The sequence below is a fragment of the Amphibalanus amphitrite genome, unplaced genomic scaffold, assembly GCF_019059575.1.
Source record: "Amphibalanus amphitrite isolate SeventyFive unplaced genomic scaffold, NRLGWU_Aamphi_draft 000607F_arrow, whole genome shotgun sequence".
NCBI classification, from domain to species: domain Eukaryota; kingdom Metazoa; phylum Arthropoda; class Thecostraca; order Balanomorpha; family Balanidae; genus Amphibalanus; species Amphibalanus amphitrite.
The window spans coordinates 125,908-153,626 of NW_024882101.1; the positions used below are offsets into that span (position 1 = coordinate 125,908).

General features: G+C 51.3%; 4 protein-coding genes across 11 annotated transcripts in view; 3 read left to right on the forward strand and 1 right to left on the reverse strand.

The window, feature by feature from the left end:
• Window positions 1-3,220: 3,220 nt before the first annotated feature.
• On the forward strand, window positions 3,221-6,073 carry LOC122394714 (probable glutamate receptor). Its single transcript, XM_043391797.1, has 2 exons — window positions 3,221-3,477; window positions 3,720-6,073. Exons 1-2 carry the CDS (start codon window positions 3,309-3,311, stop codon window positions 5,372-5,374), a joined length of 1,824 nt encoding a protein of 607 aa, XP_043247732.1. The 5' UTR covers window positions 3,221-3,308; the 3' UTR covers window positions 5,375-6,073.
• Window positions 6,074-9,863: 3,790 nt separating this feature from the next.
• LOC122394715 (protein downstream neighbor of son homolog) lies at window positions 9,864-16,165 on the reverse strand. 4 transcript variants are annotated; one of them, XM_043391801.1, is made up of 9 exons: window positions 15,822-16,165; window positions 14,527-14,707; window positions 14,100-14,343; window positions 13,687-13,794; window positions 13,230-13,453; window positions 12,686-12,864; window positions 12,036-12,330; window positions 11,509-11,698; window positions 9,864-10,816 (listed from the first exon to the last, which is right to left on the reverse strand). In XM_043391801.1, the coding sequence occupies exons 2-9, from the start codon at window positions 14,700-14,702 to the stop codon at window positions 10,475-10,477; spliced, it is 1,758 nt and encodes a 585-aa protein (XP_043247736.1). In that variant the 5' UTR covers window positions 14,703-14,707; window positions 15,822-16,165; the 3' UTR covers window positions 9,864-10,474. The 4 variants fall into 4 exon arrangements, with proteins under 4 accessions (XP_043247736.1, XP_043247734.1, XP_043247735.1 ...); XM_043391799.1 differs by having other exon boundaries at window positions 15,638-16,159; XM_043391800.1 differs by having other exon boundaries at window positions 15,947-16,126.
• A 455-nt stretch (window positions 16,166-16,620) lies between these two features.
• Window positions 16,621-27,719, forward strand: part of LOC122394716 (moesin/ezrin/radixin homolog 1-like) — a 38,856-nt gene continuing 27,757 nt past the window's right edge. For 2 of the 4 annotated variants that reach the window (XM_043391804.1, XM_043391806.1), the window contains exons 1-3: window positions 16,754-16,841; window positions 18,035-18,099; window positions 20,489-20,527. In XM_043391804.1, the coding sequence (XP_043247739.1) occupies window positions 20,516-20,527 (12 nt within the window). In that variant the 5' untranslated portion in view covers window positions 16,754-16,841; window positions 18,035-18,099; window positions 20,489-20,515. Of the gene's footprint in view, window positions 16,842-18,034; window positions 18,100-20,488; window positions 20,528-27,719 lie in introns of all 4 variants that reach the window. The other 2 variants (XM_043391807.1, XM_043391803.1) reach the window with 2 other exon arrangements.
• LOC122394717 lies at window positions 24,733-27,152 on the forward strand. 2 transcript variants are annotated; one of them, XM_043391809.1, is made up of 2 exons: window positions 24,733-25,096; window positions 25,276-27,152. In XM_043391809.1, the coding sequence occupies exons 1-2, from the start codon at window positions 24,942-24,944 to the stop codon at window positions 26,447-26,449; spliced, it is 1,329 nt and encodes a 442-aa protein (XP_043247744.1). In that variant the 5' UTR covers window positions 24,733-24,941; the 3' UTR covers window positions 26,450-27,152. The 2 variants fall into 2 exon arrangements, with proteins under 2 accessions (XP_043247744.1, XP_043247745.1); XM_043391810.1 differs by having other exon boundaries at window positions 24,733-25,082; window positions 25,280-27,152.

Genomic DNA, 27,719 nt, shown 5'->3' on the forward strand with positions numbered 1-27,719 from the left:
TCCCAGGAGGCACGTGCCATCTAGTCCCCCCCCCCCTATCGCATTCAGAGGACCCCTCGGGTCGGAGGGGCTCTGTGGCACCAGTTTACCGCTCAGGGTCTATGCTGGCCATATTTCGATTCAGAAAGAATAGGGCTCGTAACAGCACCTCGTGAGTCCAAAGAAGCCTCACTAAATTGTCCATGAGGGTTAAACGCCGGCTTCTGAAGGCTACTGGCGGCCTCTGAGGGCCCTTTACCGGCCTCTTATGGCCGCTAGCGTGCCTCTGAGAGTCCTTGCCGGCCCAAGAGGGGCCATATCTAGGGCCTTACGCCAGCCTGTAATCAGTAATGGCCTCACACCAATGTCTCTGACGGCCCCATTACGACGACTGTGAGACTGAGGGCCCTCACTGGTGCTTCTGAGAGCCCACCCGGCCATAAAGACCCCTGCGGTACCAAATGACCTCTGAGGGTCCACGCTGACTATATTTCAGCTGAGAAAGACCTCACAGGTCTCGTAAGAGCACCTCATGAGCCCCTAAGTAGCCACACTAAGATCTCCGTCAGGGTCTACGCCGGATTCTGAGGATCCCATAACGGAGACCGTGAGGGCCCTCAGCAGGGCCTCTGAGGGTTCACAACCAGCACCTCTGAGAGACCCACACCAGTAGTTCTAAGGGCCCATAAGGACACCACTGAGGGTTCCCCAAGCCAGTGCCACACCATTTATGCAACCCTATATTGGTGGCTCTGAGGTACCCACACCTGCGCCTGTGAGGGTTCGGCAAAAGCATATCTGACGGCCACCTACCTGCAACTCTGAGGGCCCTACACCAGAGACTGAGGGCCGCACTGGCGTCTCAGAGTACCTTGTCGGTATCTAAGGACCCCACAGGGCTTCTGAAAATGCCACCGGCCTCTGTGGGTCCCTTGCCGGTCTGAGGTCCCCCTCCCCGGTCGTTGAGGGCCCCCTGCCGACTTTTAAAGGATTCGCACCAGCAGCTCTAAGGGCCACACACCCACATGTAACGGACCCACACCAGTGTCTCTGAGGGTCCACAACGGCGTCTGTATTCTGTGAGGACCCTCACCGGCGCTTATGAGAGATTCACACCAGCACCTCTGAGGGGCCACACGGGCGTCTGTGAGGACCCCACACCAGTGCCTCTAAAGGCCCCTAATTGGAGGCTCTGAAGGCCCTGCATCGGTGATACTGAGGGTCCTACCAAAGGCACAACACAAGCCATTAGTCTCCTTCTGAGTCCCACACGCCGCCCTCCCACCATAGGCGGCGGAACGGGGAGGGCACCGGGGCACCGTGCCCCCTCTGATTTGGGCACTTTAACATTAGCCCTATGGGCGTTGCATGGAAAGAATGGGACCAAAAGTCGGCAGTGTCCCCCCCCCCCCTCCACTTAATTGAAGGTGTTCCGCCGCTACTGCCTCCCACCGGAGCGAGTAAACTTGTATCAATCAACGACTTTACCACCGTTGTACGTCATAATGTTCTCATCACGCCAAATCAAATACCATCCGGAACCAAAATGGTCCAGTATAAAATCTGACCTACCAAAGTTATGATCAAGTTCAGATAAAATCAAAGTGGGATGACAATAGCAGGTGTTCTTAAATCGATGCCGAATCAGCAGAAACCATTCACATGCAAGAGAAATACCTTGTGCTGATGTTTATATAAAAACAGACATGTAGGTCCATAAAAGGGAGCAGAGATCCTTCATCGTTGCATCAATGTTGAGGGGGCGGCGCCCACTCGGCTCTCAAGTTGGAGGGGGGGGGGGGGTAAGCGCCCCCACTGCCCCCCCCCCCTGTTCCCCGGGGTCTATGCAGTGAACGACGCTACAAAAAAAAAAACATGTGACACCTAATAGCAGGCACTATAAACATGCGCTCGTACGTATCCCGTCAGACCAGGACGGGGATCGGGGGTAGTACTATGCAATATACATTAACACAGAACTATTTCGTGCTTTAAGATGCATAACATCACATTTTCACCAACATTCTGAGTGCCAGACAAGCCAACAGCAAGGCGTCATTTCGGTAAAATGCATTTAATGATGATCGTAAGCTCACAAAGCATAGCGAGCGTGTTAGTTCAAAACATTGCCGCTAGGGGCGCTGAGGTCGCTAATGCTGAGAGATAGGCCAAAGTGTCGGCGGTCGGCGCCGCATGGGTGTTAATATTTGGGGGAAATAAAAAATGTCACACGGTTTCTACGTGTCTGGGGCACGATAAAATCAGTGGAGCACCATGTTTTGCGAAAAAAGTGCCCAAAATGACACACCCTAGTATGTAGCCAGGCATGTGTGATACGACAACCATGTGATGATTCTTCTGTTAACGCACCGATACCGAACCATATAGGTTCCTACTTCCTATATGCCATATGGGGATGAAGAGACCTTTAGATAGTGACTTGTTGGTGCCGGTGTTTATTTAGGTAGGTATATGTGAAAAATAAATAAGTTCCCAGACAAAAATAAATTTATTTTTACTCACAGGAAATGTGGTACATTCATAGAAAAAAATATAAACGAACATAAATGGCCTGGCTGGCGATACCAGCCATCCATTCACCCGGCTGCCACGGTATAGCTGCTATATCGAGCTACTGGTTTGACTTGAAAATAGCCTGCATGCTGGCCACACACAATGATGGGGAGGGGTGGGGAAGGCTGCATGACAATCTAGTCTCCCCCCAGTCAGCAGCCGCACTCGGCGCCACGCGTTCGTGGCCATGCGATGGCGTGCAGGCGTTCACTGCTTCCCCGCGTGACGGGCACCGACGGGGCGGGGCCGACTGTTCACACCTGTGGCGCCGTCCACTGTATTCGCTCGGTCCAGTTCCGGTCAGTTCCCACACCTAGCTCTGTTACCATCCGTCCCATTGCCGCAGCTCCCACCTGGCCTGGTGCGGCCGATAGGGACCTCAATGGACCTCCGACAGCCGACTGGTCACCTCTGCACACAGGCCGATAGACAAGCGGCGGTCCAAAAACAGACTGTATCCGCGTGGTCGTTCGGCCAAAACGGCGCCGACCGCCGGCCGCCGACTGCATTGTCTCCTCTGAATAGCGACGTTTGCCCGGCGGCCACAACCGCGGTCCGACTTCGATCGCACGCGCAGAGGTGAGGGTCACGGGCGGTGGCGTGACCGACCCTTCGGCTGTCACGTGGACCGTGGTGACCGGTGCGTGGCCGGCGGCGCTGACCGGCCACCGAGGTGCGGTCGGCTGACGGGCGCGGCGGGTCGACAGATCGGTCCGAGACCCGCGCCCGACAGGTCACGGTCCTGAGTCGCCGCGATGGGGATCACTGTGCTGCCGCTGGTGCTGGCGCTGGCTCTGATGACGGCCGTTGTCCCGGCGACGGGGACGATCCGCTCGGAGCACGAGTGTCTGGCGTCATACGCCGTCTCCCAGCAGTGGCGCTCCGTTACCGTGTTTGACCAGAGACCGGGCGCGTCAGACAGAGGTGAGTCATGATGTGAGCGCTCCCAACGCTCGTAATAAAGACAACCACCCGGTGCGGCGAAAACTTTCCGGTATAAATCACTGACTTTTCTCACTGTAGCTCGTTCTTGATAATGGCCAGTCTCATTCTCACCTCAATGCAAATTGATGCAGGTTCCACAGTTCAGCATTATGAGTCGCATGACTACAAAGTTCGCTCTCAGCGACTAACTGGTCGTATAACACGTATGTCCGCCCGCGCAGGTGTTCTGGTGTCGCTGCTGACGGCGTTGTTGCGGCGTAAGATGTTCGTGCAGCTGTCCGCCGAGCCTGTAGCTACCGGCTCCGAGTGTCCGTCTGATTCGGACGGCCACTCTGACACGGACGCCGCCGTGCTGCTGCGGCCGGCCGGCGGCGCGCAGCTCTGTCCGCGCGGCGCGCTGCACGCCTGGACCGAGGTGCGCCGCGCCGGCCGCGGCGGCGGCACCTTCATCAACGTCCGCTGGGACGCCGCCAGAGGCCGCATGGCCCCCGTCGACAGCGTCGACTGCTTCGGCGGCCGGCTGACGGCGCAGCCGGTCGCCCGGTCCACCGGCGACTTTCGGGGCGTGCTGCGAGACGTGCACGTGACGGTCAGCATAGTGGGCAGGGCGAACGGGCAGCCGATGGACGGCCGCGGCGGCGGCATCTCCAACCTGCGCGGGATGGCGTTCTCCGAGCACGGCGAGGGCGTGCTGCTGCGGTACATGAGCGAAACGCTCGGCTTCTCCTACTCCATCCGCCTCGTGTCTCACGTGCCTGACGGAAACTCCTTCAACGAGCAGGAGAACATGCTGGCCAACAACTCCGTGGACATGACGGTGAACTCGCTGACGCAGACGGTGCGCCGCTCGTCGATGATGAGGTTCTCCTTCCCGACGTCGACGTTTCAGGACCGGGTGGCCATCCAGCGTCCGCGCGTCGCTCGGCGCCCGTTCGAGCCCAAAAGGCCGTTCAGCCGCGCGGCCTGGATCGCCGTGGTGCTGTGCGTCACGCTGCTCGCGCTCTGGATGGCCGGCTGTCAGGCGCTGGCCGTCTTCAGCACGGCGGACGGCCGGCGCAGCGCCTTCCGCCGGGAGCTGTCCTTCCTGGCCGGCTGGTGGACGCTGGCGGCGATGGTGTGCAAACAGTACGGACGCGGACTGCCCGTACCCACCCGCGTCTCAGACGCCGTCTTTTGCTTCCTCTGCTTCGGCTTCACCTTCCTGGTCGGCAGCTACTACATCAGCGTCATCCACAGCTTCATGGCGCTGGATAGGCCGCAGCTGCCGTACAGCACCATTCGCCAGGGTTTGGAGACGGGCAGCCTCAGCGTCGGCTACAACAAGGGCGGCGTCATGGAGCGGAAAATTCTGACGGCGCGAGACCCGCTGCTGCAGCTCATCGCCAAACACGAGCACGCCCGGCCGTCCGGCGTGGACTTCTGGTCCCAGGAGAGCGACCAGCTGGACGCCTGGCTGCGGGCCGGACCTCACCACGGCTTCCTGCTGGCGGAGGAGGACCTGGAGACTCACCAGGCGCTCCACCCCGACTCCAGCTGCAACATCTGCTTCCTGCCGGAGCTGGTGAGCACGCGGCCCAGCGGCGTGGCCTACAGCCACCAGTTCCGGCACAGTCGGCTGCTGGACCTGCAGCTGCTGCGGCTGCGCGAGCTGGGCCTGCTGCAGCGCGTGGCCGGCCGGCGCCGCGAGCCGGCCGCGCTGTGCCAGCTGCGCGCGGAGCCGGCGCGCTGGCAGCCGCTCGGCCTGGAGGATCTGAGCGCCGTGCTGGCGCTGGTGCCGCTCGGCATTGCTGCCGCGCTCGTGGTGCTGGCCGCCGAGAGGGCCGTCCACCTGATCAGCACCGTCGCCGCCGAGCGCACCGTGACACACATCCCCTGATCGGGAGCTGGCGACGAGGGGCGGTGGGCCAGAAGACACAGCAGCAACGGGCCGTAGCGTCCCCATGGTGTCCGATATAATGTGATAACTTTCTTGGGGACTTCTCCCCGTGTGCCATTCAAATCATCCACGTTTAGGGCCTTAAAATGTTACACACATGTTCAGTGCACTGTTAATTTGCTTAGGCGCCACACAAAGCGTAGATACGGATTGTACATATTATTCCACAGCACTGGGCCTCTTGTTGTGATATGGTCTTCCTTTGCGGTGTTGTGGCGAGTTAGTAGCGGTGAAGTTTAGTCTGCACCAGATTTTCGTGGTGCGGTATGAGAGTCGCTCCTATGAGCTGACCGACAGCGAGAGCTCGGTTTGAGTCAAGCCGGCCACACTCCGATGTCATGCATGGAATGCTCGTGCTGAGGTCATTGGTTTCAGTCGTCATAGATGAGCTCCGTTAACGGTTTAGGGTCGTAGATCATATCTGAGTGTCGCGAACCGATTCCACCTGCTTTTAACAACATTTAGTTGTTCACACGCCTGCAATATTTCAACGCTCGAGCGATTGTGCCATGGACAGAGCCTGCAGCTGCACGCAACAAGCGCGTCCTGTCTGTCACACGCGGGCTCTGAAGTAACTTTAAGGCATGCTGGACACTGGTCAGTGGACACTCAATAAATCGACGTTTAAGAATAAACAAAGGCTATGCAATTCTCTCAACAGAATTCAACAATTCTCTCTGGAAGTCTCTCAACGAAGCACAAATACACGTGACGGTTCTTAGACAATGTAGACGTCCAAGTATCTAATCGCGACCATAAGCCAGAATAAAACACCAAAGCTCCAATAACCTTTTTACCTATATCTTTTCATGGACAATCTGCACCAGTGTGTTTGGGTACCATTGGTATAATCAATTGGCCAGCAGGCCATGCTCATCTAAGAAAAGTCATGCATGTCGATATCACTCGAGGTGTAAACAAACGGCGGCTGTCGCGCCCGTCCCACGACAGACATCTGGTCCAGGTCCTCGTCTGGCCACACTGGCTGGACGGGCGGATTGTTCACTGTTCAGCCAGGGCCACGCCAGAGCCGGCCTTCCCGAGCAGTGCATTCGGAAGCCTGGCGTCCGTAGAGAGCATAGCAAAAATACCTCTTTCGCATGTAATAAATAACTGACCTACCAATACCTCGGGACTCGAAAGGTGAAGTAGCAAATGCCCTCGGTACAACGTCCAGAATGAGAGCAAAGCAGCTATTATGCCAGGTTTGTTGCAACTTTTTACTGGTCACAGCACGAGAGCCGAGCATTGGCACTCGGTAGTAATGTTATCTAATGCTCCCGGCAAGATTACTTTACGCTCTCGGCACGTTTCCATCCATATGATCCATATTCCGGCCAGTTTCATCCAAAGCTGCAGTCTCTCCTAAAACTTCAAACATACATAGACTCGGGATATCTCAGGTCAAACTCAAAACCAACTCATCGAACCTCGCACAACCCCAATATCATGCCAGGAGTAGGTATAGAAGTGGCTGAAAAGTTTCAGCGGACGCATCCAATGGCCGTTTGACCCGCGAAAAACACGTGTCAGCGATGTCCGAATCGGAACAACGCGGAAAGGATAGAGATGGACGGTGGAGTATCCCGTGAGCGCTTCGAAATGCACAGATCACAATGAAAGTTCTCTGTGTTCCGCCACGTACACAGTGTCAAAATTAATGGCTCTGTTCGCGGAGGCGAGTGGATAGATAGTTCGACCGGGCATGTAATGTCACTTTGTCTACAAAAGAGAACAAATTCTAACGAAATGGCGTAAAGTTAATAGTTATGGTATGTTTGAATAACCCGACCCAAATTTATTCGAGGCTAGCGAGTAGCTATTTCGTACCACATCACAGCAGCAGACGAGATTTCAGCAGCGGACAGCCGACAGTGACCAGAAGACCCCATCCTCTCCACGAGTAGCCCAATCCCACCCACGCGCCGACCCGCAGTTCTCTGTATATCGCAGTGGCAGTGGCTGTGACACGCAGGCTCGTCTGTTGTACGTTGACGTCATCTGTTTGGACTGTGTCCCCCGAATGGCACGCGCCAGTCCGGGATATACTGTGCAGCGAGTGTCCGCCGGGAGCCCAGTGCCGCCGGGAGCTCCCACTCGCCATGAAGCTGCCGCTGCTAGTGCTCTCCCTCGCTGCCGCTGCCGTCGCGCAGCTCGACTTCGGCGGCGATGACCCCGAAGGTGTGATGCTGCTCGAGCCGGACGTGGTGGCCGCGCCGCCGGACCAGCCCGTCAGCCCGCTGACGGTCTTCTTCGAGGAGGACCACTACACCAACAAGGCCGCCGAGGAGGGGTTCTGTGAGTACCACTGCGGCAGTGAGCGGCGCCCCACGGTGGTGAAGCCGGGCCGGTGTCCCGCCGAACAGCCGCGGCCCGGTCTCGGCTGTGCCGATTTCACGGACCAATGCACGTACGACTCGGAGTGTCCGGGCGCGCAGCGCTGCTGTTTCGACGGCTGCGCGCGCGTCTGCGTCGACCCGGACCTGCGGAAGCGCTGCGAGGACATCAGCTGTCCGCAGGGCACGGCGTGCGTCGAGTACCCGCCGGCGGACGCGCGCTGTGTCTCCACCGAGACGAAATCGGGCCGGTGTCCAGCGCCGCTACCCGAGGGCAGCCGCGTCTCCTGCGAGACCACCTGTCAGTATGACTCCGAGTGCGACGCCGGCGACAAGTGCTGTTACAACGGCTGCGCCTTCCAGTGTCTGAAGCCACGCAAACCGGGCTGCGAGGAGACCAAGTGCAGGGTCGGCTTCAAGTGCGAGGAGGACCGCTACGGCAACCCCGAGTGCAAGCCGATCCCGTGCGAGCAGGACGGCGAGGTGGTCGACATCGAGTGCAACAGCTGCACCTGCATCCAGGGCTTCCTGCTCTGCTCGCAGGAGGAGTGTCCGCCCACCAAGCCAGGCTTCTGCCCAAAGATCGTCAGAGGCTACATGGGCGTATGCTTGGAAGAGTGCAGCAGCGACTACGACTGCGCCGACGACAGCAAGTGCTGCAGCACCGGCTGCGGCCACACCTGCCAGGCGCCCATCCCCGAGATCGTGCACCCGTGTAAAACGGTGCGGTTCCGGTGCGGCAAGCAGACGCGGTGCGCCGCCACGCGCGCGCTGTGCCGTCCCGGCGAGACGTGTCCGCTGGTGCCTCTGTGCGTGTCCAAGCGGGCGCCCTACTGCGACCGCTGCCCCGACGGCAAGGTGTGTGTGCTGCAGAAGAAGTACTGCAGCGGCGGTGGCGCCTGCCACCGGCAGCCCATCTGCATCCAGCTCTACAGCGACGACACCATCTTCGAGGAGAACGAGCTGCTCGAGCAGCAGGTGGTGGCCAACCAGCAGTCGCGGGACGCCGAGAACAGCGTCTTCTTCTAACAGCAGCAGTTGATGGTCAACCAGCAGGCGCGCGATGCCAAGAACAGCGTCTTCTTTTGATGGATATATGGAAGGGCGTGACGCCGTTGGGTGTCATACAGCGCTGAAGACTCTTCGGCAAAACGGGGTAAACTTGAGCCGTGCCAATATTCTAAATAAGGAATGCGTTATGGATTTGTCTAAATAAATCATCCGATATGAAAAACTACCTTGTTTAAACTGTGGGGGGGGGGAAACTTGTTCGACTACTCAGGACAGATCCCCTTACCAAACTACAAGCGTGTAAAGCAGGGACGTCTCGGAGTTCTGACCAACGCATAGCACAGCTGAATTTCCCAGCTCAGGCACCATGCGGACGACGGGCCGACGAACCATGCCAGTGCTATTCCATTCTGCACTACAGGCCATGCATGTATTACATGTCCACTGCAAGCCAGTAACGGCCGTCGAGCAAAATGAGAAATGGACACATTGCACGTTACGCTGCATTTCCGACGATGGCTAAGGCTGTTTCCTCATTTGGAAGCAGTTTTGATGGACCTATTTCAGTTTCTCACCATTCTAAACGTGATAATTCATATCTAACGGCTGTGTCACACGCCAAAACACCACAACTGCACAAAGGCTGACGGTTTCACATAGTTCCTAAAATAGGTATCTCATCTGATGATATCTCATCTGGTGCAAGAAGCCTCAGATGCCTCTAGCACCAAAATCCTCTTGCGGGTAGTATGTTCAGATGGTATGAACTTTCGATCATAAAACGATGCCTGTTCATTTATGGAACTTAGGTAATATTTAATTCATTTGGCCACTGCTGCAAGTGGGCATCACGCTTTCGCATCTCATTATGGATAATTGCTCAGAAAATCGAAAAAAAAGACTTCAGAAAATATATCAACTGAAGCACTGCTTTGCGCTAAACCTGGCAACTGAAATATCCAATATGTCAATTCGCTGATTATCTCAAAAGTGTAGAAATGGAAAATCCTCATGAATAAGTTAGATTACAAATGTACCAAAGTGTACATTTGTATAAGTTCGTCAATCATAACATTGCAATATTATCAAAGGCGATAAATGTATTGGTGGGGTGATTCTATGTCCAATGATGAGTCATCGCATATCCATGAGCTAAAATTATCACACACACAATGTTCACGAACACTAAAACATTGCATAATCGGATGAACACGATCAAACGGCAAAGTCAACAGTGAATACAGAGTTCGCCAGTACGGCAGGCTCTAGCGTTCAGACACTGACTCAACTGTGTATAAATAACACAAGAATCACAATTAGAAACACTCCTACTGTGCAAACACGGGCCACAGACTCAGGTGAAATCAGCCACATCAGACTGCTCCGAGTTCGCTGTATGAGTAGTATGACGGCTCTGAGCGCAGCGTAGCCAGGCCGCTTTATCACTGGGTACGATCTCCATTGAGCTTTGTACCGGATGGCTTCAGCTGCACACTCGCGATCGCACCCGACGGTCGCAGGCTGCCCTGCAGCTGACCAGCTTTACAATCAGTCACGGCTACACAGCTGACAGTCCACACTCCACAGACGTCCTGAGCTGCTCGGCTTTTGCAGCGCCCTCTGTGTACGATCAGTACCTTCCGTGCCCGCCGTCGGGTGGCAGCATCTCTCGCCAGGGCGGCGCTGGCCTCCGTCACCACGTATAGAGGCCCTCCTGACAGGTGACCTCCCGCAGCACGGCCGGCGCGGCGCCCTCAGCCGGCGGCGGCTGGCACAGCGTCTCCACCAGGTCCGGCTCCAGGCCGCAGTCGGACAGACCCTGCTGGCCGAACACAGACGGCGCCGCCAGCGGGCCCGGCGCCGGCAGACGCGACAGCGCCTCGCCGCCGCGCACACCGGCCAGAGAGACGGTGAACTGGTCGTGCGAGGAGCGCACCAGCCGCACCAGGCCGGCCACGGCGTGCGGCATCACCGGTCCGGCCAGCTCGAACGAGTGGAGCGTCTGCCGCGCCTGCTGCACGGTGCCGTGCCGCACCTGCGCCGCCGCCGCGTCAGACCACACTGACATAGACACGGAGCACACAAAGACACGGAGAAAGAGAGAAGGTGAAAGAGAAAAGAGAGAGGAGAGTGAAAAACAGCGGGGCTCGGCCTGAAGGACCATATGTGTTTGAGTCAGCCGCCAAAAGACAGTAGAGCGTATTTAGGCCAGAAACTGCAGCTGCTTAAAATAAATAACGCATCTGATTTCTGAAGCTAACATGAATAAATAAACGGACTTCGTAATGCCCATTTAGGTAATTTGTAATGTACTGAACCTGAGCTGATGAATTAATGAACTTGAACTCATGAATTAATGAACTTGATGTAATGAACTTTGCAGCAAGGCTTCAAATCTATTTGAAAGGCGCATTTACTTTGCTAATGTACTTAGTTCTTGGAATATTTACCGAGAAATAAAATATGGAACAAGACTTTAAAAAAGAACATGGACTCAATGCAAATAAGCTTGAGGACGGCTCAGAAAATTAACTGCCAAAAGCTGAAGGAAGGGAGGGAAGCGGAGGTAGTAGACACCTGCGGTAGGAGTGCAGAGAATGTGGTACTGCGACCGGCACGTGCGTCGGACAGCAGGAGCGGAGGGGAGATGGTACCCCGGCCGGCACTGGCAGCAGCAGAAGGTAGGGAGGTAGTAGCCTGGCCGGCGATGCCGGGACCGGTGCTCACCTTCAGCGGCTGCAGCGAGGCGCCCTGGAAGCCGACAGGGGCCAGTAGGGTGGGCGGCACGCCGGCCAGAGGCCCGCTGGCCGCCACACAGGCGCGAGAGTTGAGCAGGAAGTTGAGCAGCGCGTACACGTCGCCACCGGTGACGAGCGCCGTCGACTCGGGCCGGCCGTCCGAGTTGGACTCCTGCTGACTGTGGTCGCCGACACACCGCTCAGCTCAGGAAATTAGCACGGACACAGGGACAGACACAGACTAGAAATTGACCACAACACCTCTGTGTGGAAATACGCTACGTAGGAAGGAGAATCTCGTGACAAAAATAAATATGAATACGCTACGAGGGTGAGACAGGCTCGCAACCATGAACATGTTCGGCATCTGACTCATCTGTTACCGACAACACGACTTTAAAAAAGACGATTTGCAGCACAACAAAGTAATCAGAAACAATAATCGACAGCGCTGCTTGAGCCCGGACAGCCCCTTTCCACCCCTCCCGCTCCCGGTGTTCCGGTTCCAAAGGATACAGTTTCCGTCGCGTCGAGTGCATGCCGGGCATGGCGTCTGCCTGAATGCCCATCCTCTCCAGCCAGTGTTCGGCGTCCTCATCCTCGTCCTCAGAGGCCTCCAGCACGTCCTCCCCGGCAGCGGGGGAGGACGGCTCCGTCTGACCCTCGCCGGGACTGGCCGCGGGCGGCGGCGAGCCGGAGACGGCGTCCGCAGCGGAGCCGCCGGCAAACCCCGGGGCGGAGGTGGCGGACTCGGGGGCGGAGGTGGGAGGCCGGGGCGCGCCCGGGCGCAGCGGCAGGGTAAATTGCACGTCTGGAACAGAAGGCATGTGTTGCTGAGAGTGATCGAGCGCGGAGAGACCAAAGCACACTTGTTTACAGAGCATGGGTCACGGGTCAGACACCAGACTTGACATCTTAAAAAGACTGGTACCCGCAACAGGCGGACTACTAACCGTCCCTTCCTATGGTTCCTGAATAGGTCCTGAAATCGCCCTGATCCTGATGAGAAAGACTCTACCCACTCACCACCCCTTTTCAGCAGGTCCTGGATTACCCAACGTCCCTTTTAGGCAGGTTCCCGTTCACTCACAGTCCCTTCCGAGGTCTGTCCGGCCCGAGGCCACGGCTACTCGCCGTCCCTTTTGAGCAAGCTCCCGTTCACTCACCGTCCCTTTTGAGCAGGTCTCTGAGCCCTCGGCTGGTCGGTGTGATGATGGCGTGTGTGTCAGTGATGCCGCCCACGCCGGCCGACCGGAACAGACAGCAGAACGAGCTGGCGCACACGTAGAAGAACGGACACTGCCGGCTGCGCAACAGCTGGAACAGCGAGCGCAGACTCTCGCCCCTGGCCAACAACGGAAAATCGGTTACAAAACAGGTAGAGCATTGGTCAGGTGCATAGAACGCATTTGAAAGTGAGAATGTAGGTGACTAGCAAATAAATTGAGCCCCATCGTTGGGTTCCATCATCATATTTGAAGCTGTTGTTACTTGCACGCAGATGCAACCCTGACCACCTTATACACCTTATTCCTAGGTCAAACTGCATTTGCTTTCAGCATCGAATGCAGAGCTGCCATCTCCTTCAACTTGGACCAAGGAGGTCTGATACAATACACCCCTCCCTGCTTTCCAATCTTTCACTCTCATCTCATCACTCTATCCCTAGTGGCGTCTGGTCAATCCCCCCACTCCCTTCTCCTCTCTTACCACTCTGTCCGCAGGAGGTCCTGCATGGCCGGGTCGACGAACAGACTGCGCGGCCCGGTCGGGCGCCGGTTGAGCCGCGGAAACAGCTGCAGCCACGGCAGCCACGGGTGCTGCCAGTAGAGCGCGTGACGGTGCAGCCGGGCGTTCGGCGAGGTGTCCAGGCCGCTCTGCTCCGTGGACAGGCAGCGCACACAGCTGGTCACCGCCGACGCCTCCTCCAGTGTCTGAAGTGAGGGCGAGCGGTAGGCGGTGATTACATATGCGGAAACGAGCGGTACTTGGTGCGGAACACGAGTCTGCGGGACGTATGCCGCTACCCGCGCCCAACAAAAATAAAAAATGACACGGGAAAGAACTTGCTATGGATGGAGTAATGTATGGCACGATCCTCGCACTACACTAGTACACAAAACGAATCATAGAAAACGTGAAAGCATTCATTGTAACAACGACATACCTTCAATCGACTAGTCCACGGAAAGGGCGTTTTTGAGAGGAAGCGAATTTTCGTCTTCAGTCCCCAGTCAGTGGGCAGGTCTGGTACGCCTTTGGGGGATACATCGACCTGGAAAACGTAAGGTGTAGGTAATAGCTCAGTCCAAATATCAAAAACATCTACTGATTAGTGACATCTGAAAAATATCGTGTCAAATCATTTTGTGAATATTAACATTTCAGTTTCCCATTAAACGTGCTCTCCTTTTCACTTTTCTTCATAAAAATGCTTCTCTGATATTTCTCCCCCCCCCCCATATGCAGGGCTTGGCTCTCTCCCTCTCCACATCCCTTCAATTAACCCAGGCTCGTGCAGCTACGGTGCTCGGCAACGCACGGTAGTACGGTAGTACGAGACACACGCCCTCGACTTACCTGCGGCTCCTGCTGCTTCTGAGTGGCAGTGGCGGACAACAGACCAACGAACGAGGCCGACCTGGCGGGTCCGGTCGCGGGACCGGCGGCCGGCGCCGGGGCCGCCCGTGCGCCGACCTCCGTGCGCACGTCGCCCACGCCCGAGCGCAGGATCTCGAACAGCGTCTGATCCATGGACGGCTCTGGCGCGGCGGCGGCCGGAGCCAGCCGCGGCCGTTTGGCGTTGCCGTCATCGCCGCCGCACCTGCACACCAACAAATGTGGTAACACATGATAGGGTATCACTGCAGTGCTGGCAGAGCTCACACAGATATACAGCGTCTGTATATCTGTCTTACTGATACAGTGAGCAAAGCTGTGTTATCAAGTTACCCAATGCAGATATAAGCCAGCAATTATTAACAAGCAGCTATTCTAGATGACTGACCTGAAAGGATTTGTCCGTTTCTGACTAGTGCCTTTAAAACATGAGAGTTGGCTTGATTCAAGAGCCTGCTTTCTGATTCCCTGGTTAATTCTGGCTTTCAGAGCTCTCTTCTTTGCTTTCAACTTCTGCAGGACATCTCCAGGCTTCAGCCATTCACCCTTGGATGGAGAGCTCATTATCACTGAAATAATTAAGCAATTGGGTTAACTATTATTTAGATTCATGCCTTATGACTTTGATTGAAACTTATAGAAATAAATTATGACGTACTCATTATTACTGGTCCACTTTGAATAAACACACTCTGAATCATCAAGAAATACACTTTCTTAGCAGCTGAAACATCTATTCTACATAACTTGAAATTTAGAGTAACAAAAAGCACCAAAAAACACAGCACAGTAATAGTCAGGCAAATGAAAAAGAAGATAATTTTTACACTTGCAGTGACATGGCATCTTTGTAAGGCCTCACATTAACATGAAGGCTTACATGTTTTGAATGTGCTGTGAATTATTGGTGGAATTGATTATTACTTTTACCAAAGAATCATCCAAGATTATTTCCCTCTTTTGCACTTTTTTAATACTGAAGAAATTCACAAAACAAAATCATGAAAAAACACATCCTTCTTAGGTAGAAAAGTGAGATCACACATAGAGACTAATGATAGTTCTTACAAAAACATTTATAAGTTACACCCAACCACTTGTTGGGTCAGGTAAGGTTATGTGGTATATAAGTAGATTTAGGTTGTAGGTTAGGTTGTAGGGTAGGTTGTAGGTTGGTAGGGTGTAGGTTGGTATGTTGTAGGTTGGTAGGTTGTAGGTGTAGGTTGCAGGTTGGTAGGTTAGTAGGTTAGTATGTATGGTTAGGTCAGGTTAGATTAGGTTTTTTATTTCTGCTTGTATTGTATCCAATTTTTTAAGCATTAAATGATTGTATGGACAATTGCCTAGGTTGATAAATGGCTTGCGACAATATGGAGTTGTTTTTACTTATTCAATTTTGAGCCCAGGGTGCAAAAGAGGGTTTTGACCTCATCCAATGTTACACAAAGTTCACATGCATATTTTAAACACCACAAAAATATGGCAAAGTAGGTACCTACCTACCTGTAGGAGCAGCAACTTGGGTCAAACAACGTGGCGCTTTGCCTTCATGACAGCTATAGGTACTCTGCCTCAGTGCTGCAGTGCGGGTGTGAGATGATAGATGCCTTATCTGGTTCAAGGATCTGGTTGGCCACACACACTACACAGTACACACATGCATATACATTTATCAGTTGGTACCTTATCTGACCAGCCTCTGTAACAGCTAGGATGATGCAGAATGCCGAATGCGGACTGTGCAGATCTTTGTGCAAATGATCAGATTGAGATCAAGATCAAGATCAAGATTGAGATGAACAACGCAACTTCACGGCCTCTTGGTTTGGTTTGGCGACCTGTTGACCAGGCAATTTTGAACTGATTGTTACAGTGTTTTTGATTTTTAAATACTTTAATCAAAAGAGAACCTCAACTTCTGTAAAACAGTGAAATTACAATTTACAAATTAAAATAAAATGACACAACTCTCTCCCCGCCAAAAAGAAAACCCGCGCGCAGGGCAGACAAATAAATGTCACAGCTGCGCCAGTAATGTAACAAACAGTCTTTTACCGAATGCTGCCACTAAATAAGGAATGCATTAGATTTATGGGTACGCAGATAAGATGTTTGAGAATGCAGTGTTCCTTCTACATGGAAATACTTCAAAAAAATTTGTGTTCCAATAATTTTCTGGTTTCCCACATAAAATCATACATATTATCCAAGATATCATCAAAAAATTGGTGAAAAAGCATATTTTAAGGATCGCTTCTTGATCGACAACCGAATGAAAAGTACGGCAGTTATCAAGATGAACTATTTGAATATTTTTCGGGTAAATTCTTCAAATTAACTTTTTATTGGCAAGGATCATGTATTTTATTCATGACCAGAGTATACTGTGGACTGGAAAATGGTAACAGGATGGGATATTTTTTTACAGCAAACGAATTTTCATGTTCATTTTAAGTTAAAATGATCAAATTTGATGAATGTCAAACATAATAACGGTCAAATTGCCTAAAAAGCAGAAATGTAGAATCGTACTAAAATATCTTATATCTAACAGCTGTAAGGTGAATTGAAATATCACATGACGATAGCCATTACAGCAAACCTTGAATCGCCCTTCGTAATTGAAATTCTGGGTGGTGCCCCGTTGGAGAACATCGGCGCTGGGGATCGCCTGTTATTTCCTTCCGGAGTCGTTTTCATCAGGTGCGAAATATTCTGATACCTATTCATCAAATATTTGTATGTTTCACAAACAAATCTCCGCTAAAAATATCGAAAATTGCCGTAATTAAGTATCTGGCACGAATGTGGCGCACTTTTGTCTGCGTTTGATATCGACACCTGTTGCTTATGATTGCTTTTAGGTCTGATGATTTCATTATTTGTTTGTGATGTTTACAATTATTATAAAATTATGACAGTACTCTCCTGTATACGTATCCAAATACTGTCAGTTTGGTACAGTTTGAATCGTGCGGCTGACATTGCGCTCGTCTATTCCTCAACCTGTGGCCATGTCGGACGTGGTCTGGTTCCTTAGAGAACTGATGAAGAATGGTCTTTGTGGATGTGTGGTTCAATACTGCCCTACTGGTCCTAAATATTTTTGAATCTGTTGTTAGATTTTGACTGGTCAGTTTTATCCCAGCAATAATTCAGCTGTGTAAGAAAATATAGGTAGGTAGTAGGTATCTATCTGTCTTGTTTGGAGGAATGGTTATCTGGAATCATAGAAAGCAGTATAAAGGAACAGTTGCCATGCAATAATTGTATTGCTTGTGCACAGAAATTTTACTGGTTTAGCAGAGCATGAGAATTTATCTCAATATAAGGTTCTGAAATATTTCAACATTTACAATGAAATAAATGTGAAAATGCTGTTCAGTTAATTGGGTACTTACATCTCAATGGAATTCACAGGTTCTTTGCAAGCTGTTGCCCAGAAATGTTCTCTAACCTGGTTCTCTCACCTGGTAGGGTTCTCCTTACCTAGCAGCCATTAGGATATGGTAGCAGACATGATGGGAAGCCATGATCAAACGACACACCAGCTCACCAACAAACATTGCCCATTGCCTGTCGCTGTGAAAGCATTTTTAAGCTCCTGGTCAGTTCACCAAGTGATATCCATTATCAATGCAATTCAGGATTCAGGAGTGTCCTTAGGTGTATCATGTATGTTCATTCAGGTCTGGTCTGAGTGGTTGAACAGTGAACACGCTTATATTAGCCTGGTATGTTAATAAATATGTAGTAAACAGTCAAGTTGTTTCCTGCTGGCTTCTACTCTGTTAAGCATGATTGGGATAGTACTGGAGCTACCACAACCCTCTGACCAAGTTGATTTAGCATTTCCTTATATTGAAACTAATTTGATTATAGACTGCTTTTTGTAGGTAATGACCACTTACCACAATTGTCAAGATTGATGTTGGTGTAAGTGGGAGATATTTCTCCATAGGTAAGTTTCAGTTTCAGTTTGTCTTGTTTTGTAGTTTGAATTTCAAATGACCTTTTCCTCGATAATTAATTGAAAATGCAATAAAAAGCAAATATTATATTGTTTGGCAAATTTTCGAACAACAGTTCATTCTCAAGCCACATGAAACAATTGACAACGAAGTTTTATAACTGCCGCCAAGCCACTTTTTTAAATTCTTACACGTGATATACAAATGGTCTTCTTAAAATCGGAAAGCTGAACTAAATCGATCATATCCCAAGCTGTTCTAACTCCACCTATTCCACATATACATCCACACATACATGACCATTAAAAGTAATATGCGAGCACACCCACACAAATACATACAATATGGTTCTTCTTGGTCGTGGATCGTGTCACATTAAAACAAAAAATAACAATACAAACACTTCGAAAGTCTCGTAGTAGATCGTGTCGTAAAAGGGCGGTTCGGTTTAAACAATCATACAAATGCATACAACTAATAGGTATGCCGGCACTCCCAGTCCCACACAAATACATACAATATGGTTCGTCTTGGTCGAAATCGTGATCGTGTCGCATTAAAAAAGAAAAAAAAGAAGACAACAACAATAACAATACAAACGCTTCGAAGTCTCGTAGTAGATCGTGTCGTACAAGGCCTTATATGTAGTGTCGTAAAAGGTTCGGTTTAAACAATAATACATAATACATATGCATAGAACTTCGAATCAAGCGCAGTAACAATAAACCACACATAATTTACAATGACAGCCAGTGGATAATGAAAACAAACGACTATCATTCTATAGTATGGGCCATGAAGACATATTGGAGTTGAGCTTTGGGTGCTTCTTTTGGATAAGGAGAGATTCCGCGATTTTCCTATCTGGGTGATCTTTCGACTTATACAAAATGCGTACTTTGAGAGGTGTGCCTCCTTCGTGGGTGGAGTGACACTCCTGAAAATGATCGCCCATGGGCGTGTCGCGTGTTTTGTTGAGCGCGTCCCTCAGGTGTTCATTGAATCGTAAGCGCACCGGGCGCTTTGTCTCGCCTACGTATGTTACGGTCTCTCCATTGCTTTCACAGACAGTACATGTAATCTCATAGACTAAGTTTTTCTGTGTGCAGTCCCCAGAGAACCCCGAGCTGCATGTGTGACATCTTTGACCTCCTGGGCATATGGGCTTACACAGTGCTGATCTCACCAGTTTATCTTTTAGCTTTTGTGAATTTTTCCATGCTAACTTTACATTGAGGCCTGATTGTCTCACTTTCCTCTTGACTTCGCACAGGAGTCTTTCATCTACATAAGGAAGTGTAAGGAACCCATCACACGGTTCTTGGGTCCTGTCTCTTCTAGTTCTCGACTGAGTCTTGTTCCCCCTAGCCTCTCTGAGCAACCTGTTCAGGACATAGTTTGGGTAGCCATTCTTTAAGAGTAATTGCCTTATCTTTTCTACACTTTTCCTCTCCTTCATGTTGTTTGATGAATTCCTGATAGCCCGTTTAAATTGATTTCTAGCCACGTTGAGTTTGGTCGACTTTGGTCGACTTTGTCATTGTAAATTATGTGTGGTTTATTGTTACTGCGCTTGATTCGAAGTTCTATGCATATGTATTATGTATTATTGTTTAAACCGAACCTTTTACGACACTACATATAAGGCCTTGTACGACACGATCTACTACGAGACTTCGAAGCGTTTGTATTGTTATTGTTGTTGTCTTCTTTTCTTCTTTTTCTTTTTTTTTTCTTTTTTAATGCGACACGATCACGATTTCGACCAAGACGAACCATATTGTATGTATTTGTGTGGGACTGGGAGTGCCGGCATACCTATTAGTTGTATGCATTTGTATGATTGTTTAAACCGAACCGCCCTTTTACGACACGATCTACTACGAGACTTTCGAAGTGTTTGTATTGTTATTTTTTGTTTTAATGTGACACGATCCACGACCAAGAAGAACCATATTGTATGTATTTGTGTGGGTGTGCTCGCATATTACTTTTAATGGTCATGTATGTGTGGATGTATATGTGGAATAGGTGGAGTTAGAACAGCTTGGGATATGATCGATTTAGTTCAGCTTTCCGATTTTAAGAAGACCATTTTGTATATCACGTGTAAGAATTTAAAAAAGTGGCTTGGCGGCAGTTATAAAACTTCGTTGTCAATTGTTTCATGTGGCTTGAGAATGAACTGTTGTTCGAAAATTTGCCAAACAATATAATATTTGCTTTTTATTGCATTTTCAATTAATTATCGAGGAAAAGGTCATTTGAAATTCAAACTACATATATCAAGATGTTCCTCGCTAGAGCGCTTCATACTATTGTCTTGTTTTGCTATAAATAACTTTATTAATTTTTACTGATGTGTAATTCTTTTTACAGAACTCCGGGAAATACAAAGCTGCCACCATGCCTAAAGCGGTGAGTACTCTTCAGTAGCATTTGTAGTCTATTGGGACTATGTCACCCTATTGATCCTTTGTTTTCACATGTGGTTGACAATGGAACAGTGAAGCGAGTCCAGTAGCGCTCGCGTGCGGTTATATGTCGCTGAGATGTAGGCTGGCGCCGACACAGCGTCCTTACAGAGGGTGCAGGCACATGCTTCGCTGCGAGTCGGGAGAGCTGCCTGGGCCGACCTGGTGGCCTGGACTCGTCATATGGGGCCGGGAGGGGCTGAGCTTAGAGATGTAGGTATCCCCGGCCGATCGCACTGGCCCAGTTATTTCCACGAACGGAGACGTCGCCGTGACGACCGGAGGCGTTGTTCGCCGGTACCGCGGCCGGTGCGGTGTCGGCTTACGGCGCGGTCGGTGCGGCCTGGACCGGGGAGGGAGGGGCGCGGGTCGGCCCCTGCCGGCTGCCGACCGTGCGGCGTGCAGTGGCGCCGACTGGATGCGCGCCGAACGGGCGCCGAGGGCCCGCTGGGCACCGCGACGCGTGCGTGATTTGTTATCGGAGCACGTCTGCCTTGGAAGGACACGCGTATACAATAATGGTGGGGGACAGTTCTTGTCTGAATGGGGGTTGGAGTACGTAGAGAGCTACGTTGGCTTCTGCCATATGGCTTCTTGGGGCTTATTTAGGGTAGAACACCAAATAAGGGCAATTTATGCTTGATATCCGTACTTATCTCCTCGTTTCTTTTCATACATTAAGACCGAGGTCCCTGATGACTCCAACTGCACGAAAACTATCACTCAGCTTGAGCTTGTCCCTACACGTTGCTCGACATTGATTCTGTTGGTGGACGGTGCTGGCAGCACGTGCTCTGCATTTACTGGCCGCCAGCCCTGGTCAGAGAGCGGTGGGAGCGCTCCATTCAGAGCAGTATCCCAACAAGCCAGCTGTGTGCACGGCTGGGTCTGCGCCGGCGGCCGGATCATATGCGGACATCATTAATCATCGGTTTCCGATCCGCTTGATCCTCTGACTTTGATCTTATTTGCGTCATTGATTTTGGATTAAATTCATCTTGTTAGCGAGATGCAGCCTCGTGCTGAGCGTGCTACTAAGGATTCTATCATGCGGGGCATTACATTTGGCGCAAGGGAAATGTGGTCAGATTTACCCTATTAATGTCTTACTGAGCTAGCGCTGCGAGATATGTAGACATGTCAACATTAGCCAATTTGCAGTAAGCTTGCCACTGCTTCGTAGTCCTGTCAATCCAATAGCTCTGTTTCCTGATCAGTGATCACTTCTGTCCAGTTTTAGCTATTCAACGAAAGATAAGTTTTATGGACTATGATATTGTTTAGAAGTTATCACCAACGGAATCACGCCTGTGCCCAACTGCCGCGTCACCCTGGGCTGGGTCAGTCAGCTGTCAGCCTGACCCACCGTCGGCAGTGGCTCCAGCCTGCCACCGGTACCGACCCGGCCACTTTCCGACGCACGCGCCGTGCCCGCCCGTTTAGCACACAAAGCTGGGCCGGGGCCGGGCTCGTGCCGGTACATGGCCGGAGGCAGTCACCACCACCCACCCCTCCCCGCCCGGGACGGGGGTGGCTGACGCTGACCTCACCCACGAGACGGTCGGCGCCGCTCGGAGCGGTCGAGTTCGACCAATATCGAATTCAGCAAGGACGGAATACGGACTGGCAGTCGGTGCCATTTGGGAAGAGTGTAACTTTTACTACCTGTAACGAATATTTTGGGCTTAAGTTCGGTAGTTTATATTCAAAGGATCGTCATTTTGGTGAAAAGGAGGTTCTCGGACCCGAATCGCCGCTCTCTGTAGCCTGTCGACAGTCAGGGTTCGCTTGTATCCGCATTGGGCGGCTCGGCTGGCGCGGTCGCCGGGCGGTGGGCGGCTGCTGCACGCGGCTCTCCCGGCCGGCCGGCCAGCGAGCGCCTGAGGTAAACAAACGGCGCCGTGGGAAGTGCGGTGTGCCGCGCTCGGCCGGCGCCTGCACTGTGTACGGCTCCGCTGGCAGACGGAGCGCCTCGATCCGACTGATCTATCCCTGGCCGCCGTTCCCAACCGCGCCCCGGACAGCCGCGGCGCCAGGCAGAGCTAGCTGCTCGGACGAATCCTGCGTTATTGGAGGATACTTGGCTCTCCCGGTCTGCTCTCCTGGTAATTGGTCTTCGTTCACGCTGACTGATCCAGTCAGTGTTATCCAGTCTGATCCAGCCTGGACGCTCCGAACGTGTCTGACGGCGTTAGGTGCCGGCCACACGGTGTTTGCACTCGTTAGCAGCGGTGTGCAGGCTGCACTGACCGGTGTTGTCTGCACTGACCGGTGTCGGCTGTGCTGCCGCCAGCTGACGAGTGGCAAGTAACATTGCCGCGATGACGGACTGACTGACAGCGCCTGTTGCGCCCGGGGCGAGTGAAGATCGCAGCGAATGTTTGATCGAGACACGGCTGAACAATTTATCGGATCGCACTGGGTTGAACGTATGCTGGATAAAACGAGATAAAATTGTTCGATTCCAGATGAAGTCTATCATATCAGCAGCTAACCGGAATTTCCTGTAGCTGGTTCGACTCGGCAGTCGACCGCTCTTGTTTTCTGTAGTACACCTCTCTACAGCGCTCATCAGTCCGGTTCTTTGGCGGATAACTCATCGGGTGCACCTGAGTTTCCTGGTGGCTGCCATCGCCCGAGTGCGGTATTTATGACAGGCTCGCTCATACTGACGTGTCCGGATGGCACCGGCCGGGCGGGCCGGCCGTCCTCGCGCGCCGGCCGCGACACGTCACGCGGCCGGCATCTGTGTGACGCGCGCGCGTCACGTCACCGAGATAGTGCGTGCGACGCTCGTGGCTTGTCGCTGCTGATTACGACACGGCCAGGCCGTCCTATGGTGTGTCAAAGTTCCTCGGCGCGTATCGGAGGTCTCCTGCAGCGCCGACACTGTTCTGAGAGGCTCTTAGCGGATTGTAGCTTCTCAAATGACTCAAAGTCAGACTGAGTCAGTGATATCTGACTCGAGAGTGCGGGCGATGGATGAAGGGGCTAGAATTATAGATGAATAGCAATCGAATCTATGCAAATCTGGTATAATGCCAGTGATAAGCCGACCGATATGTCCGTCTACTCCGTCCGTCAGGCTGTCAAAGGAAGGCGACTGGCGACACAGCCCCACCCTGGTCACGTGGCACAATGCGTATGGGCGCACACGACAGCGTCTGCGCCTGTGTACTACCACAGTGTCGACTACTGAAGGCCATTATGTGGCTGACTGACGCGATACTGCCGTTTCTGGGTCAAACCTGGCCAGAGTATATCGGATGCCCAGTCGAGCCGTATTTGTTGTATTCTGTGCGGGCGGCGCGGCCCTGAGCGGCCATTGGGGGATGCGGCGACACGCGTGGCGCGGCGCCCGGGCGGGGCGCGTATTCGCGAAGTGTATTACACGAATCGGCCCACCAACTAGCGACATCTCTAGTGCGACGTCATAGCCATCCGACGCGACAATGCATGCATTGAGGCTAGATTTGAGTTGAGACTTTTTTTCAATTGTATATGGCTAATCATGACTTCATGTGTCGTCGTAGCCGAGTGGTTAGAGTCTCGGTGTAGTGATCGAAAGGTCGGTGGATCGATTCCTGCTTTAGTGGTTCTTTTCTCTTATAAAGAAGTCGGTCGTAGACACGCATTTTTGGCCCCTACATTCGCACGCCAATATCTTACGCTCAATAAATCTATGACAAGTATTCATCTGATTAAGGAATATGTTGCAAAAGAACTGCAGTTGCAGTCTATACCTGAACTACCAATTTTGTTACGGTACTGTCGATATTCGTCAAAGTCGGAAGAGCTATTATGAAACACACTCGAATGACAACGGATTCCTGTATTATTTCATCGATCAGATAAGACATGTATAGAGATAACTTGATGCATCTCGCCGTGAGCATGCAACTTAACAATCAGTCCCAAGTTATCTTCATAAACGTCTAATATAAATCTTTTTGACTTTAACTAGATTCCAAGCAAGGGGATTTAGGTATCCCCTGGCGGCTGAAATGTAAAAGTTATAGTTAGGGCATAGCTCCTATAGATGACGCTCTTTTGACGGCTGGAAATTGATAATCTCGTCCCGTGATTACGCTAACAGCTATGCCGAACTTTTTTTGTGCATGGTGATTCTTACACGAAAAACTATCTATAGTCCGTTTTTCTTATCTTTAGACTTCACTCCAAGATGTGCAGATAACTTAGCACGTGACGTCACACAATTTGATAATAAAAATCAAGCGTCACGCTCATTGCCACTGGCTCTAAAAGCGAACACACCATATGTCTGCTGTGTATCAAGGAAATCTGAGACTTTTATATATCTTTTGAAATTTATATCCATTCGTATACAATAATATGCAATGCTCTCAAAACTTCGGCAAGGAAAACCGATCGGTGCACAAGCGAGACAAGTGGTTTATAATGTTTACCAATATTTTATTCGAAAGAAAGATGAATACCTCAAGCAAGGTGATGAGAGTGCAGCGGCTAGCATTAACGTAGCGAAGGAGACCAGGGGCCGTATTCACGTCGATTATTTTCGTAAGAATTTCCGTACGAATGACCTACTTCTTAAGCACATTTTTTTAATCACGTGAACTCCGTCGATAAAAACCTAAGAAGTGTCGACGTGAATACCAAATTATACTTACGAAAGAAAATCGACTTACGAAGTCGACGTGAATACGGCCCCAGCTCTGCTACTGGAGTGTCGATTGCCTCTGTTAATGCATTCAAGAGTGGAATAGAGACACATGGATGCCAGTCTCCAGCCCGCCAGCGCCCTAACAGGGGGCCACGCGAGTACTTCGACGAGTTTGACCAGTGCGCGTTCAGAAGAATGGTGCATGCCATGTACCTGGAAGGGAAAAAGGTCACTTTGGACACCATTAGAGCGGCAGTTCAGGACAAGTTCGAGCAGACTATCTCGCGCTCAACCATACGAAAGCAGCTGTTCCAAATAGGATTCAAGTTCCGACAAGTGAACAACCGAAAGCTGCTGGTTGAAAAACCTCAGGTGGTGGCAGCCCGGAACGCGTTCCTGAGACGCATTCGGAAGATTAGAAGCTCCGACCCAGAGCGCACTATAGTGTACTTGGACGAGACCTGGTATAACCAGTTTGATATGCGAACGGTCGCGTGGTTGGACAGTGACGACGTGGCCGGCCATAAGCCAGTGACAGGGAAGGGCAAGCGCCTAATCATAGTCGATGCTGGCTCGGACAGCGGCTTCACCCCAGGAGCATTCATGTGTATGAGGACGGACGGCAAGTCTGCCGACTATCACACGTCTATGAACGCGAGCTGTTTCAAGGACTGGTTTCGACTCCAACTTCTGCCGAACCTGCCAGCGAATAGCGTGATCATTATGGATAACGCCTCGTATCATTCAAGATGTGCTAACAAGGCACCTACAGCTAGCTGGAGGAAGGAAGCGATCCAAGAATGGCTGCGGGTACATGATGTCAATCCTGATCCGGACTTGCGGAAGGTCGAGCTTCTTGAGCTGGTTCGCCCTCTGAAACAGACACGCGAGTATGTGTTGGACAAGGTGGCACAGGAGGCCGGTCATGAAGTACTGAGGTTGCCCCCATATCATTGCGACCTCAATCCGATTGAAATGGTTTGGGCAAACATGAAGACGCACGTCCGCCAGTTCAACAACACTGGGCATCTGAATGACGTGGAAAGGCTGCTGCTGGATAGCCGAGACGCCGCGCCACCGGACTTGTGGCGAAACTGCTGCCGCCACGTGCGAGAACTGGAAGAGGTGTACTGGCGAGCAGATGGTATGATGGAGGACATCGAGCCAGTGATCGTGTCACTTCAGGATTCGAGCAGTGACGACAGTGACAGTGAAAGTGATTGAGGGCGCATGGGACCTACGATGGCTTCGGTGAACCAAACATACCCAATATACGAGTACGACTCCTGTGTTTCCTGTCTTTTGTAATTTGTATTACGAGTTACTGGTGGTAGATTTGTAGACACTAGCGGGTAATACGAGCAAAACATGTCATCACATTGAAATAGTATGTATATTTGTTAATTTCGATCAATGCTGCATTCATCGCTAAACACACGCTCATATAGCCAACTCGTGTTGGTAGCCTGCGCCGCTGAACACGCATGTCCTGCGGGTTGCCTACCTCCACAGGCATAATTCATCTCCGCCTCTCGTCACGCAGTCTAACCCGTCCACATGATACTTCGTGAGGATTACAACGTCACAGTCAATACTATCGAAAACGCGTTCACTCGAATGTCTGCGATAGCGAACCACAAACCAAGTGCTTCACGACAGTCGCCAGAACTTGTTACGAGCCACACGCCGAGCTCCTTCAAGAATTTCCTTGCATTGGGTCCGCACTCGCAGTCGCACGCACCTGCGGTTTCAAAAAACTTCGGCTGGAACCAAGCCCTATAGGTCTTGAACTAAAGTCACTGATGATGACTTGTGTCCATTTGCAGAATAGTTCATTTCCAAGTGATATTCGCTTTTATAGGTACCCTTTAATTCATCGGATCGATAGTTCGGTTAGCATACCAAACTTTATCCAACTTAATTTTTGTAGCAGCTAGGTATAAGTACCTACCTATTTATGTAATACACATTTGTGAGACTACAAATCTGCACTTGCCGCACCCAAGAGCGCCACTCTCCAGGCTTCAAGGCAATATTTTCTGTTTCCGAAGGGCTTGATTTTTTCTAAGCCATGCTTTGTCTCGTGCATATCTTGCGAAACATCTTGGAGTGAAGTCTAAAGATAAGAAAAACGGACTATAATAGCCTGCTCACCAGCGTGCGATTTTTACCTTTCATCTTAGTTTTCGCTACTTTTAGGTAGGTACTTTACCTTGCCAAGTGCCCATCTACTTTCAAAAGGTCAGCGCCGCCCCTGTCATATCCAGCAGGAGCTGCGTGCTATCACCCATTGGCAGTGAGAAATATTGATCAATGGCCATCGCCCAGCACCATTTGTCTTTCCATTGGCTACGTTCGCATAGTATGCACGATGCATTAGTGATGTCAATCACAGAACAGAAAGTCAGAAAACCGATACCAAACCAAATACAAACAAAGACCATTGGAAAATACCGAAACCGAACCAATACCTACTCGTAGGATGAACTGCAAA

Excerpts from the sequence above, each read along its gene's own strand:
- LOC122394714 (XM_043391797.1), top strand. The coding sequence starts at position 3,309 with ATGGGGATCACTGTGCTGCCGCTGGTGCTGGCGCTGGCTCTGATGACG. Across the intron at positions 3,478-3,719 it reads ACCGGGCGCGTCAGACAGAG|GTGTTCTGGTGTCGCTGCTG; the intron begins GTGAGTCATGAT and ends CCGCCCGCGCAG.
- LOC122394715 (XM_043391801.1), bottom strand. The coding sequence starts at position 14,702 with ATGAGCTCTCCATCCAAGGGTGAATGGCTGAAGCCTGGAGATGTCCTG. Across the intron at positions 11,699-12,035 it reads CACTCGACGCGACGGAAACT|TCAGCAGGAGTCCAACTCGG; the intron begins GTATCCTTTGGA and ends CGGCGACCACAG. Across the intron at positions 10,817-11,508 it reads CCTCGCTGCAGCCGCTGAAG|GTGCGGCACGGCACCGTGCA; the intron begins GTGAGCACCGGT and ends GCGGCGGCGCAG.
- LOC122394717 (XM_043391809.1), top strand. The coding sequence starts at position 24,942 with ATGCTCTCAAAACTTCGGCAAGGAAAACCGATCGGTGCACAAGCGAGA. Across the intron at positions 25,097-25,275 it reads AACGTAGCGAAGGAGACCAG|CTCTGCTACTGGAGTGTCGA; the intron begins GGGCCGTATTCA and ends ATACGGCCCCAG.